Source organism: Oncorhynchus mykiss, chromosome 21, assembly GCF_057628025.1.
Source record: "Oncorhynchus mykiss isolate SJ-2025 chromosome 21, ASM5762802v1, whole genome shotgun sequence".
Lineage (NCBI taxonomy): Eukaryota > Metazoa > Chordata > Actinopteri > Salmoniformes > Salmonidae > Oncorhynchus > Oncorhynchus mykiss.
The window spans coordinates 5,517,558-5,533,077 of record NC_143042.1 but is presented as its reverse complement, the minus strand read 5'-3'; the positions used below and the strand labels follow the sequence as shown (position 1 = coordinate 5,533,077).

Genomic DNA, 15,520 nt, shown 5'->3' with positions numbered 1-15,520 from the left:
GCATTACACCATGTGTAGATGTTTTTGGTCCATACAAATCCTAGCATTACACCATGTGTAGATGTTTTGGTCCATACAAATCCTAGCATTACACCATGTGTAGATGTTTTTGGTCCATATGAATCCAGCTTAATAACCAAAGGCCAATGAATGTGAAGCACAATTGTGACCACTTTATAAATTCAATATTAACATACCCTGCTTTAACATATGCATTTTAATCTACCAAACTCCTACTGAAAACACATCTCCTACATATAGTTCACATACACCCCGGATGTGCAGTATAGGAATGTTAATTTGGAAGTCATAATGCAAATAATTCCAAAGGTAAAGGGTCATGTTCATTAGGCACAAAAGGAAGAAAACAGATTGCAACAGAGAGGGACTACCTGGAGTTCCCGCTGCGAGCCCTTATGAATATGACATGGCATCGAAATAGTTAACACAAACAAAGCAGCTCCTGTAAATAGTGACTGAAAGGACTCTAGGAGTTGAAGTTTGTTCTTTGCAGAGCAGCTCAACAGGCGTGGGGTGATGGGGCGAAAAAGTACAACGCCAGTAGAATGAGGTAAACCACCACCAAAGCAGTCCCTGGAAAGGAAACAGAGGTTCGGAATTCATTCTAATCCGTGATATCCGGCATAGCAATTCGAACCAAGCACAACAACTTACCCTGAAAGTAGTCAGACTTGCCATCCATGAAAATGTAGTTGACCACAATCACACTAAAGATGCTGGCCCAAAGATGCAAGTCACTGAACAGGAGCACGAATCCCACATCCTGGAAAAGAGATGGAATCCTGTTTAATGAGATCAACTCTGACCACTACAGTCTACGATCAAAACCTGATGCTTTATGTACAGAAACAAGTGAGATACTGACAATTATATTGATAAAGTGCACGTCTGATGCAATTAATCACAATGCAGATAAAGATTTAAAATGACTTACATAAAAAGTGTTGAACAAGATGAGTAAGGGAATCTGAATCATGCAGACTTGCACTGCTATGCAGTTTCCCACCTCCAAGCTGCAGACAAATCAATGTCAGGTTACAGTTCTCAGAAACCCCAGGCCTAGGGGGGCAACGGCATTGCTCTGGGAATCATGTCAGATTTTCATGGCCAATTCGATAAGGGTGATTTTCAGACAGACAAGTCTCTCAACAAATGATGAGTTTGGGTAGGTGGGGCTTGGAAACATGACAGAGGCGGACAGCCAGTCAGTGGTCGTTGTCAGCTTGTAATGCTACTAGTCACTGGAGAAATACACTCATCGGGAGTGTAAAATATCTTTCACAAGCTCCATCAAGCTAGCTACCAGAAATGTTTACGGCAGGGTTCTGGACGGATTTCCCGGTGCTCAACTCCACCCTTTCCGCTCTGCCAAACTGACGTTGGTTTAGGTTTTATTTAACTTGGCAAGTCAGTTAAGAACAAATTCTTATTTATAATGACGTCCTCGGAACAGTGGGATAACTGCTTTGTTCAGGAGAAGAACGGATTTTTACCTTGTCAGCTCGGGGATTTGATCTAGCAACCTTTCGGTTACTGACCCAATGCTCTAACCACTAGGCTACCTGCTGCCCCTATGTACAGTGTATGCTTGAACATTGGTACATTGCGGGAGGCAACCGGTCTGTCTAGAGATACTAGGTTATGCATGACGAGACAAGATCCATCAGGAGAGTGAAAACGCAGTATCAGAGCTTGATAGTGGTTTACCTGAGGCTGATGTTATTCTGCAGGGCAAACTGGATTCCGTTGAAGATCTCGGGAATTTCCGGCACCATTGCCAGCACGGTCACGCCGATGAAATACTGCAGAAATGAATGACAGACAGTGACATATTGCACTAGCCTTTACATAGTCAGGACATAACACATTTTAAAAGTTGTTTGGCTATCCTTATGCTTATCCTAAACAGCAGGTTGCATCATGCGTGTAAAATTCAGTTTTATAAAATGACAGCGGCTTTCAATAATGAGCTTTCCAGAGACATTTTCTACCCAATTAAAACACATTTTATATTATATTCCCCTGGGTTTGGTCTCAGTTGGTCAATAGGCATGAAAAGGAAGGAAGAGGTTTAGAATGGAGTGAAACGGGGACGTACCATCTGAACCTATCCAATAAGAAAAGCGAATGTTTATTTTCTGTTGCACAACATTTTTCTACGCTGTGGCCTAATGAACATGGCTCAGGTGTGGGCGTACCTGGGAGATGGCGGAGTGGTCGAGGATGGGTTTGATGTGCTCCGTGGTGAGGTCGGCACAGGCAGCCATTAGCAGCGTGGCCATGATCAGCACAGACAGAGCCCTCAACCTGGACCAGTGGACAGTACCGTGACCACCTACACACACACAAACAAACATTAGAAACCAATACAATGAAGTATCACACATTCCAGTTCCTGTCTACTATATAACCACAACACCACAACACTTTAGAACTCATGGGGAAAAGCGATTGTGGTTGGTGAGCTCACCGCTGGCGCCCCCCGGTGGGCACTGACCCTGGTGGTGGTCGTGCACGTCACTGACTTGGATGTCGTAGATGTGGGAGTGGGTCTTCAGGGTGAAGATGAGGCCAATCAGGTAGGCGGAGGGCAGCAACACGGAGATGGTGTATACCAGAGGCCTGGAAAACAAGCCATACAGCAAGTAACTACAGCGCAGCAGACCTACTGACTGGTAACACCAACAAACCATGGGACAGAATGGGTGTTTTATTGGAACTTACTCAATATGTCTGAGATATAAGGGTTCGTTACTTCCACTCTGTTGAGAAACATAGTATGGCTTTAGTTTAATACATGCTTAAGCATTTGGGGCTACCCACAAACACCCCTCACAACATCATCATAACACACTTCCGCAGTAGTCACGACACTACAGACGTGGCTTCAAATCATACTGGTTTTCAATCAAATACTTGAATGAAGCCTGTCTGGAATACCAGATGGATGGGTTCGGGTTACCCCTTCTGGCCACTGGGTCATTGGTTCCATTGCGCCAGGTACGCTCAATCAAGTGCAGTTCAAGTATTATTTGACCCAGAGACGCGTCACAGCAGCACAGTCAATGTAATAGTTCATAATGATGATGCAGCAGGCGAACAGGAGATGTAGGTACTAACCATGTCATAGTGGCAGTCCATACAGGTAAAGGGCCCGCTGGTGTTGGCTTGAGAGCTGGAGCAGCCCGCACACACCAGGCTACCGTAGGCCTTGGAGAACAGGGTTGGGGCAAATACGCCTGCGGGACAGAACAAAGTGTGTGAACTTGTTCGTAGATGTGCGTGTGTGTTCAGACTTCAAATCACATTTTATCGGTCACATACACATGTTATTGCGGGTGTAGCGAAATGCTTGTGCTTCTAGCTCCGATCGTGCAGTAATATTAACAGTTTCACAACATATACCCAAAATACACGTAAATCTAAGTATGGAATGGATTAAGAAATATATATATATATATCAGCGCAGCATTGGACTAAGATACAGTGGCATAGTATAGAATACAGTATATTCATATGAGATGGGTGATGCAATATTTACACACAATTAAAGTGACTAAGATACCGTAGAATAGTATAGAGTACAGTTTACACATATGAGATGAGTAATGCAAGATACGGGGGCATTATTAAAGTGCCTAGAGTTTAATTTCCTTAAAGTGGCCAGTGAATCTATATCTATAGGCAGCAGCCTCTGATGTGCTGGAGATGGCTGTTGAACAGTCAGTTGTGTAGTATAGAATACAATACAGTATATACATGATGGGTGATGCAATATGTAAACAGAATTTAAGTGACTAAGATACAGTAGAATATTGTGGAGTGCAGTTTATACATATGAGATGAGTAATGCTAGATACGGGACATTATTAAAGTGGCTAGTGATCCATTTCTAAAAGTGTCCAGTGATTCCTAATCTATGTCTATAGGCAGCCGCCTCTGATGTGCTAGTGATGGCTGTTTAGCAGTCTGACGGCCTTGAGATTGAAAAACAGTTTCTGTCTCCCAGTCCCAGCTTTGATGCACCTGTACTGACCTCACCTTCTGGATGATAGCGGGGTGAACAGACAGTGGCTTGGGTGGTTGATGTCCTTGATAATCTTTTTTGCATCCCTACGGCATTGGGTGCTGTAGGTGTCCAGGAAGTTTGCCCCTGGTAATGCGTTGGGCAGACCGCACCACCCTCTGGAGAGCTTTGCGGTTGTAGGCGGTGCAGTTGCCGTACCAGGCGGTGATACAGCCCGACAGAATGCTCTTGAATGTGCATTTGTAAAAGTTTGAGAGGGTTTTAGGTGTTACGCCAAATTTCTTTAGCCTCCTGAGGTTGAAGAGGCACTGTTGCGTTGCCTTCACCACACACTGTCTGTGTGGGTGGACCATTTCAGTTTGTCAGTGATGTGTACGCAGAGGAACTTGAAGCTTTCCACCTTCTTCACTGCGGTCCCATCGATGTGGATAGCGGGGTGCTACTCAATCTCATTTTTGTTGACATTGAGTGAGAGGTTATTTTCCTGGCACCACACTCCCAGAGCCCTCACCTCCTCCCTGTAGGCTGTCTCATCGTTGTTGGTAATCAAGCCTACCACTGTAGTGTCGTCCGCAAACTTGATGATTGAGTTGGAGGCATGCATGGCCACGCAGTCGTGGGTGAACAGGGAGTACAGGAGCACGCACCCTTGTGGGGCCCCGGGGGGCGACCCGTCAGGAAGTCCAGGACCCAGTTGCACAGGGCGGGGCTCAAACCCAGGGCCTCGAGCTTGAAGGGTACTATGGGGTTGAATGCTGAGCTATAGTCAATGAACAGCATTCTTACATAGGTATGCATAGCTCCAGATTGGACAGGACAGGGTGCAGGCGATTGCGTCATCTGTGGACCTATTGGGGCAGTAAGCAAGTTGTAGTGGGTCTAGGGTGGCAGGTAAGGTAGAGGTGACATGATCCTTGACTAGTCTCTCAAAGCACTTCATGATGACAGAGGTGAGTGCCATAGAGCGATAGTCATTTAGTTCAATTTCCTTTGCTTTCTTAGGTACAGAGACAATGGTGGCAATCTTGAAGCATGTGGGGACAACAGACTGGGATAGGAAAAGTTTGAATACATCTGTAAATGGGACATTATTAACATGCTCTGAGGACGCAGCCAGAGCACACGCTCTGAGGACGCAGCCAGAGCACACGCTCTGAGGACGCAGCCAGAGCACACGCTCTGAGGACGCAGCCAGAGCACACGCTCTGAGGACGCAGCCAGAGCACACGCTCTGAGGACGCAGCCAGAGCACACGCTCTGAGGACGCAGCCAGAGCACACGCTCTGAGGACGCAGCCAGAGCACACGCTCTGAGGACGCAGCCAGAGCACACGCTCTGAGGACGCAGCCAGAGCACACGCTCTGAGGACGCAGCCAGAGCACACGCTCTGAGGACGCAGCCAGAGCACACGCTCTGAGGACGCAGCTAGAGCACACGCTCTGAGGACGCAGCTAGAGCACACGCTCTGAGGACGCAGCTAGAGCACACGCTCTGAGGACGCAGCTAGAGCACATCCTCCACATTCCCAGTCTTCTTGCCCTGGTTAAATGCGGTGGTTCGCACTTTCAGTTTTGAGCGAATGCTCCTCTCCATCTACGGTTTCTGGTTGGGGTAGGTTTTAATAGTCACAGTGGGTACAACATCTCCTATGCACTTCCTGATAAACTCATTCACCGTATCGGTATATGTGTCGATATTCTTTTCTGAAGCTACTCTGAACATATCCCAGTCCTCGTGATCAAAACAATCTTGAAGCGTGGATTTCGATTGGTCAGACCAGCATTGAATAGTCATTACCACGGGTGCTCCCTGTTTGAGTTTCTGCCTATAGGAGGAGAGGAGCAAGATGGAATCGTGGTCTGATTTGCCGAATGGAGGGCCTTATATGCATTCTGGAAGATAGTATAACAATGGTTGAGGGTTTTAGCAGCGTGAGTACAACAATCAATATGTTGATTGAATTTCGGGAGCCTTTTCCTCAAATTTGCTTTGTTAAAATCCCCAGCTACAATAAATGCAGCCTCAGGATATGTGGTTTCCAGTTTGCATAAAGTCCAGTGAAGTTCTTTGAGGGCCATCGTGGTATCGGGCTTGAGGGGAGATGTAGACCGCTGTGGCTATTATTGACGAAAACTATTTTGGGAGATAGCATTTGATTGTGAGATATTCTAGGTTGGGTGAACAGAAGGACTTGAGTTCCTGTACGTTACACCATAAGTCGTTAATCATAAAACATATACCTCCACCCTTCTGCTTCCCGGAGAGTACATCTCGGCGCGATGTACTGAGAACTCAACTGGCTTTACAGAGTCAGACTGTGTATCTCGAGGGACTTGCCTGTGTCCACACGTGTGTTTCTTTGTGTGTGCTGACATTTGTGCGTGTGTATCTGTGCATGTGTTCATGCTCTTACCTCCTACTGATATGAAGAGCAGGGCTGAGCTGACCCCTGCAGAGCGGCTGTTGAACCTCTGCTCCCTGTGTTTAAAGCCCCCGATGATCATGCTGATACCCTGGGTAGACAGGAGACATGATGTAGTCCAGTCACTAAACCTCCAGTCACAAGTCCCCTGTGCTCAAGGCCAAGTGAAAGTCAGAGTCTCTTATGGCTGAAATCCCAGTCCCCGTGTTCGAGTTCTGGTCCAAGTGCTGGGTCCACATTAAGTCAAAATAACTTTATTTAACCCGTCAGATATAGAGTAGCGGCAAGAGGGATTTACTCAAATGGTTTGCTTTCCATTTTCCTTTCTGTGCCACCAAATGTTTGCATACTGGTAATGTTACCAGGGCCACATTCAGTTGAAAAACATTGCAGATTAAAAAAATACCATGAATAGAGCCAACATTATCCCTTATGTCAGAGAGGCATGTTTGTTCTACATAGCACATTTCTATCTGAACGTTCCAAAACGTTGCATCCTGCTGAACGTGCCCCAGGTGGTTGGCTATAGCTAGCTAATGAGGTAACATGACTGAACAAGGTGTAGCCTAAACAAATGGTTAAGTCCCGTCTGCAAGTAGCCTCGTTTTAGAACGGTCCGATATATGATTTATACATGTAAAATGTGTAGCGAAGGTATTATGGGTCATGTCTTTTTAACGGTAAGGGCTAGAATCAAACCATTTTCTCTGAAGAAAATAAGGAGAAGTGGCTAGTATGTTGGCTACATAACCGGGCCATGAAATGCAGTGGGGAAAGTGCGAGGGGTTGAGCGAGTCTACAAATTCAAAAACAATTCTATACACAAGGGAGAGAAAAACATAGCTAGACTGTTGTTCTACTATTCAACTTAAAGCTGCTACTGTTTTTACATTTCATGAAGCATCTTGTGTTTTTTAACCAGGCAAGGGGTATCTATCTGGTGACTGGTTAGCTACAGGGAAGAAAGAGTCGCCTAGTTTTATGGGTCTATTTAGTCAGTTGTAGTCTCATCAATTGCCACTGAAAAGTAGGTGTTTGAGTAATATTGTAGTCACTATTTTTGTTGAGGAAATGTTTGTGTGTCAGTCTGAGGGTAATGTTTTCGTGTATATCAGTGAGATGCCTGTGTGTGTCTAGGTGCCACTCACTGGGATAAAGAGAATACAGCCCAGCAGGGTTCCAGTGAGAGCAGCCTTGACAATCTCCTCATAGCACTTGGTGCCGGCCTTGTGACCCCTCAACAGGGCAGTGATGTAGAAGGTCATCTCTGTGATGGAGCCAAACGTGGCGTTAACCACTGCTCCCACCGCAAAGTTACTCTGGGCTGAGATACTGTAGAGACAGACAGCGTGTTACTCTGGGCTGAGATACTGCAGAGACAGACAGCGTGTTACTCTGGGCTGAGATACTGCAGAGAGCGACAGCATGTTACTCTGGGCTGAGAAACTGCAGAGAGACAGACAGCATGTTACTCTGGGCTGAGAAACTGCAGAGAGACAGACAGCGTGTTACTCTGGGCTGAGATACTGCAGAGACAGACAGCGTGTTACTCTGGGCTGAGATACTGCAGAGACAGACAGCGTGTTACTCTGGGCTGAGATACTGCAGAGACAGACAGCGTGTTACTCTGGGCTGAGAAACTGCAGAGACAGACAGCATGTTACTCTGGGCTGAGAAACTGCAGAGAGACAGACAGCGTGTTACTCTGGGCTGAGATACTGCAGAGAGCGAGACAGCGTGTTACTCTGGGCTGAGATACTGCAGCGAGATGCACCATTTGAACTACTAACACAGAATTTTACCACCACCAAATTTAACTATCAACCAGCCTCAGGGGTGATTCTATTCAGAGGGCCTCGGCGGAGCACAAGCACGTCATTACATCCACAAACATTCCGACTCATCAACCACTGTCACTTTTGGTTCACTATCATTACACAACTGGACAAAAAAGTGAATCATATAAACTCTACATGTGGACTTAACATCTGTTCAAAACAATGAGAACAATTTGACTCTAAGCTAGCCTCTTACTGTGGTTCTGGTACTTTGTTCATGTTGGCAGAGCAGACTGGGGGTGGGGGGGGTCTTACCTGGCGATGCCCATGCCGATATAATAAGACAGTGGGATGATGGAGCTGACGGCAGCGGCGAACTTGGCCTCCGAGCTGACAAACTGGTTTTCTGTGTCCACGTAGCCGACCACCAGGGTTGTGATGACCAGGGGCAGCAGGTCTGGGTGGACACACTGCTTTAAGGAGCGCCAGTGGAAAGTCTACAGTGCTGTGTTGGATATCAACTACATTGCAGAATCACAGATCTATAAATAACCTTGCATCCTAAAAAACTACTCATTGTGTGAACCAAATTAATGATTTTATACCTCTTTTTGCTTAAACCGATTCCCTCAAACCTGCTGATTGTCTGCTTTCAACAAAGTGGTGATGCACTGTAAAGAACCACTAAGCAGAAATTATGACCACTGCTGGGCAAGGGAAAAAAGTGCAACTTGCAGGTCATTCCATTAGGTCCTTGGTTGTGTTCTAGGTAATCTTTTTTGTCGTCAGGCTGCCCAACTCATAATATCTCTATAGCAAATGAATGTGGTTCCTAGGACACAAAACACTTCTCCAGGTCTGATCATCTAAGCCGTGTGACTGCATAAAGACGACCTGGAACGCCCCCACCAGTTCCCTGGCATGAATCAGGTGATAGATAATCACAACCATAATGGTCTGTTAAAGGATACTGACAGCGAACACATTGATTCCGTCCAAGGTGTATTTGTAGTAGTACCAGTTGAAGGCGTGGTAGCAACAGAGAAGCACTTGGCTATCACACCCTTGTGGCTGCAAAAGAGACAGAAAAACATAGCAAAGCAATCGTCAAATTATACATTTCCAAATCTAGAAAAAGGATTCCTCTAAAAAAACACTGTGCCATTATTTGAAATCCACAGGGCCAAGTTAATGGGTTGGATTAAAGTGGTAACAAGTACAGAGGCTGTGATAATGTCAACACCACATGGAAGGGGAAGATCTTGATGAGCTCGTCCACCTTTTTCAGCCGGTGGATGTGGACGTCCTCAGGGGGCATGAGGAGGATGATGGCCAGGGTGCGGGCATTCATCTTGGCCACGGGGATGGTGAAGACCAGGATCCAGGAGAGGAAGCAGGCCAGGCTGTGGATCAGCCCCAGGAGAGGGTAGCCTAGCAACAACCACACATAGGTACTGACACGACACTACACCCAACAGGGCACAGCACAGGAGACCAGGCAGGCAAGCAAGCAGGCACAGACACACATGCAAACACAAACAAAAGCACGTGCACAGACATAGTGGGGAGAGATGTGAAAAAGTACTGGTTATGAAATGGTCTTGGCAAAAGCTTGAAAACAGAGCAGCCAATCAGGCACTCCGATTGAGTTTAGAGATTGATGTCTTGTTAGTCTGAACAAACTAAACACATTCCATCGCAATCCACATAAGGAAAACAACATACGATATAACTTTTGACATAAATATTATTTGAGAAAATATTAGCCCACACAGGGGTTGAGGCGATAGGCGAGGGGACAAGACTCACCCAGTAACGCGTCCGTTGTGGGGGGACTTCGATGGGGACAGAAGGGGGCATGAGCAGGGGTGTAGACTCCTTCACCTCCTTTGAGTCAGATTCCTCTGGGATGGCCTCGCAGTGAGGGAACTTCACACAGCATCGCCTGACCAGGCTTCTGGGCTAAACATCCAGGTGAAAGGAGGAGGGAGCGTGATGGATGGAGGGAGCGAAGGAGAAAGCGTGATGGATGGAGAGAGCGTGATGGATGGAGGGAGCGAAGGAGACAGTGTGATGGATGGAGGGAGCAAAGGAGAGAGCGTGGTGGATGGAGGGAGCGAAGGAGAGAGCGTGGTGGATGGAGGGAGCGAAGGAGAGAGCGTGGTGGATGGAGGGAGCGAAGGAGAGAGCGTGGTGGATGGAGGGAGCGAAGGAGAGAGCGTGGTGGATGGAGGGAGCGAAGGAGAGAGCGTGGTGGATGGAGGGAGCGAAGGAGAGAGCGTGGTGGATGGAGGGAGCGAAGGAGAGAGCGTGGTGGATGGAGGGAGCGAAGGAGAGAGCGTGGTGGATGGAGGGAGCGAAGGAGAGAGCGTGGTGGATGGAGGGAGCGAAGGAGAGAGCGTGGTGGATGGAGGGAGCGAAGGAGAGAGCGTGGTGGATGGAGGGAGCGAAGGAGAGAGCGTGGTGGATGGAGGGAGCGAAGGAGAGAGCGTGGTGGATGGAGGGAGCGAAGGAGAGAGCGTGGTGGATGGAGGGAGCGAAGGAGAGAGCGGGATGGATGGAAGGAGCGAGCGAAGGAGAGAGCGGGATGGATGGAGGGAGCGAGCGAAGGAGAGAGCATGGTGGATGGAGGGAGCGAAGGAGAGAGCGTGGTGGATGGAGGGAGCGAAGGAGAGAGCGTGGTGGATGGAGGGAGCAAAGGAGAGAGCGGGATGGATGGAGGGAGCGAAGGAGAGACCGTGGTGGATAGAGGGAGCGAAGGAGAGAGCGGGATGGATGGAGGGAGCGGGATGGATGGAGGGAGCGAAGGAGAGAGCGGGATGGATACATTATTAAACCTTATTAATAAATTCCAACAAACACTAAGCAATAGTATCAAGAGCATCAGTTTGACTATAACAATATTAAAATGGGCCCCAGAGAGTGAGAGTATTGAGGTGACAATTGCACACACTTCTAACAAGACCATGAATATAGCTGGGTGTTCAAGTCTTTAGTTATTTATTGTTGAGTTGTTGGACCTAGTTGTTGTAACGGTGTATGAGGAGCAAGGAGAATGATGAACACAGGGATCAAGCTGGTTCCTCGAGGCTAAACGTCACCCTGACCAGGCAATAATCAATGGAGAACAAGCCAAGACAAGAGCATAGTCAGCCAGTCATAACTGTTACCTTTAGTATGGACTTCCCAAAGGGCCACAGAAAGTAGCATGATAACTTCCAACACAGCTTCCCTGAAATAACATTCCAGACCCCAAAATATTAGAATTTAAATTCAGATTTATGTCATCCCGACGTAAATAAATACAGATTTTATTTAAAAGAACATTAAAATGTGTGTATTAGATGAAAGGGGTTCCTACCATAAGGAACTCCAATGATGGTCAGAAACATTAGGAGACAGACCAATAGGTAGGCTAAAGAGATCCACCATCCAAATAAAATCAAGTATGCTATGTTTCCACAAGTGATCAATGAACCTGAAATCAAAGAGATAAAACAAGTGTATTCTATTAAACAACATATAGTCTCTACTCTATATCTATAGAACACTGCAATCTTGAGTATTTTTACCTCAAACATTTAAAAAATGATTCACATCAAGCCATGGTCATGTTCATTGGGGCACATGGTAGCTAAATGTTTTCAAAAACGTTGCCACGGAAAACAAAAAACAACATTTCTTATTGGACATGTTCAGATAGTATCTCCCCGTTTCGGGGGCAGTTATCTCCGTTTGGTGACTACTGAACACGACCCACACCTTTTCTAATGATCGTCATAGAGGTTCCGCAGGGGGCAAGTGAATTAGGAGCACGAGGACAGACACTAACCTTGGGGTCTGACAAAGTTCAGCTCTGAGTACAGTTCCCTCACAATGTCCGACCTGTCCTCGATGGGCCTCTCAGTCACGTGACTCTTCCACTTTCTGAAGCCAAACTGAACATGTGCACACACACAACCAGACACAGACACACCATCACTTCCAAATTGAAGAGATATTTTGTAAATCATTCAAATGAAAACTGTTTTACATGGAAGACAAAAACTGCCAGGCTTTTTTTACTCCGTTGTGTCCAACACTCCACCCACCCTGTAGTTGTTGGCCAGTTTGTTTGCCTCTACTTCATTCTCTGCTCGGATGGTGGTCCTCAAGCTCGAGCCATCCTGCCAAACCTCTTCCCCATAGTGACATGGAGTGGTGCCTCCTGAGGGAACAGACACCAAGTTGCCAAACAAATGGATGAAATGGTCCGGCCAAGACGAGGAAAAAATAAGACAAGAAAAATGGATGAGGTCTTCCATGAAGTATCACACACTAACATATGGACATTTAAATATGATTTGATATAGCAGAATTTCATGAATATTGTTTCTCCCAAGCGTGTAGAGCTTAGCCAGCCCAAAAAACTAAATTACACCAATGCTATCGGTTGTACTGAGCATCATGGGTACTTTAACAAACAGTCAGTGTTGGTTGTGACTGTATGTGTTGCCAGGACAGGCTGTAGCCTCACCTTTGTGTGCAGACAAACATTTGGGGGTGTATTGGTGGGAGACATCTGGGGAAGGGGTCTCGGCCACATGACTGCCAATGTCCACACACAGTCGGTCACACTGGGATGTACGGCGGTAGACCCTGGGGTCATGGTCCCATTGGGTATCTGAGGGAACAAACGAGAGAGAGGAACAAACATTGATATGAAACAACCTACCCTTCAATGTCTCCATTATTATAAGTGTTTATTCATCAACATAACTTGTGTAGGGTAACAAATTACATCCGAGAAGATGCAGGTAAACTTGCATAAAACGTTCAGAATAAAATGATACATTTATTAGTAGAGGTAGGTATCCCCCAGAGAACTAAACTCAACATTGATAGACAAACAGAATCCATATGGCATAACTACAGCCAGGAGTTTCTCCTCATCAGGAATAACTCTGGATCCCAGTTGGTCAGGTCATGTGAGACCTGTGAGGACCAATGCACTAAACCCGTCAAGTCAGTGCGTGACTAACGGAAAGCTCCTGACCGTCACATGCAGCGACACCCAATTCTTCAGTGCAGTGATACCGGTGAGACTGATGACATTATCTATGGATTTCAAATGTTAGTGGATTTAACGAGCACTATGATGATGCACACACATGTTGCCTCTTTAATGCCTCTGTGGAGGTTTACCACTTTGACAGGGGAGCAAGATAACTTTACAACTTGTCTTTAAAAAAGGACAAGCAGCGTTTTCTAAGTTGAATTCATAGAATTTGAAATGGTCATACATGGAAAATCCAGAGAGCAACAATCACTTGTAAATCCAACATGCGCTCTCTCCTGACCTGACATTCCCCAAGCTTACACATCTCCACAGGACTTAAGATGAGCATCACTGTCCCAAGACTCCTAACTGAACAGGGAAGGGATTCTTTTCAACATGTGACATCGTCTTCATGCAACTTCAATTATGAGACGGGCCAGTCAATCAATAGACTCACAGTTCTCATAATCTGAGGGAAAGCAGATTCATATTATTTTCAATTAAATACAAATTTAGTGAAAGCATTCCTCCTCATGTTGACATGTCTTAAAATGAGCTATCCTCATGTTGTTGTAATCTTACCACTACTGTAGCAAAAGGCAGTGTTTCCCAAACTCGGTCCTGGGGCTCCCCCTGGGTGCACATTTTGGTTTTTGCCCTAGCACTATACAGCTGATTCAAATGATCAAAGCTTGATGATGAGTTGGTTATTTGAAACAGCTGTGTAGTGTAGGGCAAACACCAAAACGTGCACCCAGGGGGCCCCAGGACCGGGTTTGGGAAACCCTGCCTTAAGTAATAGTGCAGTGTAGCCTACAATCTCTGGTAATAAGAGTCCATAAACTATTTTCAGAATCTGGTTCCAATATCTGTGAACAGAAAGACATACTGGGGGTCTGAACAAATGATCAAGCAGTTTTCAGATGTTTATTCACCGTTCCTGTGACGTACAAGTCTGTGAGGCCTGGTTATCCTAGATACATTAAGTGTAAAAAAATATATATTTGGGGGCTCCTCCGCACAAACTAAATATTGTGAAATCTAAGGAAAGCAGCCTACCCATACACAACACAGGTGATTTTAATCAAAGTTAACTATTGAACACTAACTGACAAGGAACAAATATAGGCTTTTCGAAATGTCGAACCTTCTATGAAAGGTGCAAAACAAATGCCAAAGTGCACCTTGAGAGTTGTGTCTATGTACGACACAACAATTGTTGCAAACGCACGAATATCGCGTGCTAAAGAAACCGCGGAGATGGATAGAAGGAACGTTTACGATTTGTTCTTACCTGAACTTTCAGCCGTGGACCTCCGCCTACGCCTCTCCGTATCAACAATAGGAGCTTTAATGTGGGACATTATTATTGATTATAATTCCCATAGAGATAACACCACGCCGGTTTTATCAACTCAATCCCGTTCTTCAGCGTTTCTCTGTGCGCTTCCTAACCATTGATGACATACATGCATGTATCTAAACAACTCGTGGGAATTGTAGATCATCATATCTTGTCCTTCTCCATCGACTGCATTCTGGGATGTGTAGTGACTCTGTGTCATGTCCTGTGCCCATTCTAAATATAAAACAAATTTGTTTGAAAATCCAATTCACAATTTATGCTGTTTATGATGAAATATGTTCTATTGAATAATATGTATTTTCTGTCATGCTGTGTAGACCTATTTCAGGGATGGCCAACATTGATGCGGGTGGGGGCAGTTGTTTGAAGTTTTTAATATAATATCTGAGTGAGACAGACTAACACGATCAATGGGGCCTCTGTTGGTAATTCGACCATAAACCAAGTTGGGTCAGCTGGACGCTAAACTAATTTAGCAATCTAAAAAATGTTAGCTGACATGGTGGGCTAATTGACTGACTATCCGTGACTGTACTAACAAGAGAAAAACTGTTGATGCCCAACCAAATTTCGAAATTGCACCTTTTGTATTCTACTATTCTAACTGGCAGCAGTAAATTGAGACCTGAGTGAGTTTTTTAAAATTGTATTTTTTGGGGGAAATTGATCCGAGGACTTTCAAAAGTGGCCAGTTGCTTATCCCTGGCCTATTTACTTTACCAAGGAAAATAACATTTCATACTGAGTGGAGACCTAAAAACTATATGTGAAAGGAAACTTTATTCCAACAAGTGTAGGACAACAGAACTATGGACCATCAACACTAGAAATATGTTTTATTCACAAATCTCAATAAATCAATCAAAAA

The 15,520-nt window shown here is 45.6% G+C and overlaps 1 protein-coding gene across 1 annotated transcript; it reads right to left on the bottom strand.

Annotated features, from left to right (window-relative positions):
- Positions 1-147: 147 nt before the first annotated feature.
- LOC110490791 (uncharacterized) lies at positions 148-14,963 on the bottom strand. The gene is made up of 20 exons (XM_090213596.1): positions 14,581-14,963; positions 12,765-12,911; positions 12,340-12,455; positions 12,081-12,186; positions 11,610-11,726; positions 11,419-11,480; positions 10,058-10,210; positions 9,528-9,713; positions 9,220-9,319; positions 8,564-8,705; positions 7,619-7,802; positions 6,462-6,561; positions 3,142-3,260; positions 2,746-2,783; positions 2,492-2,643; positions 2,220-2,356; positions 1,729-1,823; positions 956-1,034; positions 676-784; positions 148-594 (listed from the first exon to the last, which is right to left on the bottom strand). The coding sequence occupies exons 1-20, from the start codon at positions 14,648-14,650 to the stop codon at positions 521-523; spliced, it is 2,286 nt and encodes a 761-aa protein (XP_090069722.1). The 5' UTR covers positions 14,651-14,963; the 3' UTR covers positions 148-520.
- Between the last annotated feature and the right edge of the window lie 557 nt (positions 14,964-15,520).